The 3,205-nt window shown below is 53.5% G+C and overlaps 1 protein-coding gene across 1 annotated transcript; it reads right to left on the bottom strand.

Moving 5' to 3' along the window:
- Positions 1 to 1,431: 1,431 nt before the first annotated feature.
- Positions 1,432 to 2,577, bottom strand: LOC149390304 (uncharacterized). Its single transcript, XM_089619741.1, has one exon. The coding sequence runs from the start codon at positions 2,575 to 2,577 to the stop codon at positions 1,432 to 1,434; it is 1,146 nt and encodes a 381-aa protein (XP_089475867.1).
- Positions 2,578 to 3,205: the final 628 nt, after the last annotated feature.

Raw genomic sequence — 3,205 nt, forward strand, 5'->3', positions numbered from 1 at the left:
TAGCTCTAGTTGAGAACCCTAGGGGCGTGCTTGAGCACCGGAGAACGTTCGGTCAAAGGTAGCGACGTCTGGGAAGTCCCCGTGAGTGCTTCGGAACCTTTGAGAACGAGGGAGGGAGAAGAGAGTCTGCTTCAGGCCAAATATGGCATCCAGAGAAGCAGAGAAATCGAGCGCGTCGATAGGAGATGAAGAGAATTATTGGATATTTTGGGATGGATTTTCCCCTCAATGAGAGAGGGTATTTATAGGTGTTTGGGAGCCTTAGAAGGTCCCTTTTTCGTCCATGTGGGACTAGGATCGCGCATGCCATCAAGTGGAGGCGCACGGCGCGCGCGGCGCACAAAGAGCGGCGCACAACGCGCGGCGCGCGGCGCGAGGGGCTCGGCGCGCGTGTCACCGGGCGCGGCGCGAGGGTCACCAGGCGCGGCGCAGGTCGCGCGGCGCATGGAGCGCGCGGCGCGCGCCTGTATGGCGCGGCGCGCCATCTGCTGCACGGCCGGCCTGCGTAGCGCGCTGTGTGCGTGATGGACGGCTCGTCTTGGCCGGGTTCTTACGGGCTTTCGAATGTCATTCTTCTCACGTGAAATATGAAGCTTTCCACTTGACGAGAGCGACTCGATTCGAGGAGCAAGGCTCGGCTCGACGAGAGCGACTAGCGACTTGACTCGAGGAGTGACTCGAGAATGACTTGAGGCTCGACTCGAGGAACAATTAAGGGCTCGACTCTAGGGGCGAAGCTCGACTCGAGGAGATTGACTCAAGGCTCGACTCGAGGAGCGAAGCTCGACTCGAGGAGTCAGGAGTTTGGGCGAGGGCTTGAAGATTTGCCGCTCTTCAGGACCTCCGGCCTGACCATCGGCCCTTTGAGCGACGTGCCTTCTTGGCGTCTCGGGTTTTCCGAAAACGACCGACAACATTGACCACTTTAGCTCTTTCTGGGCCGAGTTTCCTACGCTTCTGTTTCACAGGTTTGTAACTGGGGTCGACGTTGAGTTGATGTGCGGCGATTTTGAGGTCTATGCCTGGCATGTCCTCTGTCGTCCACGCAAATGTTCCCTGGTTCTTCTTCAGGAACGCTATTAGTTCTCGGCGGACGCTTCCTTTCAACTTGGCTCCGATGCCTACACATCTTTCGGGGTCGGTTCCGTCTATTTGAATCTGTGTTACTGATTCCGTACTAGGCTCATCTTTTTCCTCTTAACTTTCTTTCGGAGGCGAGAAGGTGATTTCGTCCCCGATGGTCATTAATTGCTATTGGCCCTCGTTGGCTTCTTTGCTAGTTGGATCTTCCGAATCGTTTTCTTCTGGCCGGTGCTTTTCGACGATCCTTTTGTGATTATTCATATAACAAATTCGGGACGCCTCTTGGCTCCCTCTGATTTCTTGTATCCCGTTGGGGGTCGGAAATCGCACGCACATGTGGTAAGTTGATTATACCGCCCTCATTCCATGTATCCAAGGTCTCCCTAGGATAGCATTGAACGGGGACGGGCAATCGAGAACGGTATATTCGACCATCCGGTTTACGTCTCCAGCCCGTACAGGGAGTTCAATGATTCCTAGAGAAGGTGTCACTTCTCCATTAAATCCTGATAGTTGGTTGGGTTTGTGTTCGATTTCAGCCTTCTCGATGTTCATTCTATCCAAAGTGGTTTTGAATATAACATCCACGGAGCTTCCTCCGTCGACCAAGATTCTGGCTACTACGCAGTTACCCACTTCGAGTTCGATAATTAAAGCGTCGTCATGGGGCCCGTATAGCCTTTTGGTATCGTTTTCGCTAAATGAGATCGTGGCATCTTCTTCCTCTTGGCACCCAGGTGACCTCGGCACACCTTTAAGTCGACGCTGGTGTGCCTTAATAGAATTTATGCTATCCCTGCAAAATTTTGAACCTCCCATGATGTAGTCGATCCGGGGTTTTGCTTGGGAGACGTCGTTGTCGTCCTCCTTTGCTCTTCCTCTTTTTGGGGAGGGATTTCCTCGGGTTCTGTTGTTGTTAAATTCTTTATTCTGGGGTGGTGGCCCCAGGTCAACGTTCTTTAACTCTCCATTTTTATACTTCTCAATAAGTACCTTTCGGGCTACGACGGAGTCCAGAGTGTCGTGCCCGTAGTTTTTGTGGAAGTCGCAGTATTTTTTCTTGTCACGTGGCCATTTCGGGGTGCTTCCTTCGGGAACTCCTTCATCGTTTACGTTAAAGGCGTGCTCCGGGATACTCGGAGGCTTCCTCCATTCATTGTTTCGGTAAGGTCTCATCCCGGGTGACCTAGTCATGGCCGGAACATGTGTCATAGAGGGGATTTTCCTTGGGTTATGCTTCTTCGATATGAGGGCCCTTTCTTCCTCAGCTTTGGCGTAGTTCGAAGCGCGGTGAATTGCATCTTCGATGGTGGGCGGTCTGTTCACGGTCATTTCTTCTCGGATTCTGGACTCGTGCCATAGTTCATTTTTGAGAGCGTTCAGAGCCGACTCTCCCTCTACGGAAGGGATTTTTGACATGACGGTTTTGAACCTTGTCATGAAGCTTTTCAAGGTCTCGTCTCTGGCCTGTTGAGTGTTCCATAGATCCGCCATGGTCGCCTCATCTTCCACTAGCATTGAGTAGTGTTTGATGAACGCGGCCGACAGCTGTTGTCGCAGTTTTTCGGACAACGATTTAGGAGTCGCAGACGGTCGGACCCAAGGCCGGACCAAGTGGTCTCGTCTCGACTCGAGCGTGTCAGACTTGGTATCCCAAGTCGTCCCTTAGCTGTCTGTGGTATCTGTCTCATCCAGGCACCTGAAAAGCAAGCAGAAAAGGTGTGAACTACAAAGGGGAAACAGAGGGGTTGCCTCTGTTTACCTCTCCGACGCTCAACATTAGTAGGATTGAGGTGGTTTGTAGAGGGTTTAGTGTTTAGGGGTCGAGACTTGAGAGAAACGAGCGAGGTACGAGTTCGACAGCGTTTCAGTACTCAAATTCGGATTACCTGGGTCAAGGGAGAGACCCTTATATTTATAGGCGGCCAAGGGGTGTTTGGGGAACCCCTTGGCCGAGCGCCGGCCTTGGAGAGCCGGCCTTGGCGAGCACCGGCCTTGGAGAGCCGGCCCTGGACGAGCGCCGGCCTTGGAGAGCCGGCCTTGGAGAGCGCCGGCCTTGGAGAGCCGGCCTTGGAGAGCCGGCCTTGGAGAGCCGGCCTTGGCGAGCGCCAGCCCTGGACGA

Source organism: Urtica dioica, chromosome 7, assembly GCF_054948205.1.
Source record: "Urtica dioica subsp. dioica isolate 48M chromosome 7, U.dioica_male_clone48M_v1_H2, whole genome shotgun sequence".
In the NCBI taxonomy this organism is placed as follows: domain Eukaryota; kingdom Viridiplantae; phylum Streptophyta; class Magnoliopsida; order Rosales; family Urticaceae; genus Urtica; species Urtica dioica.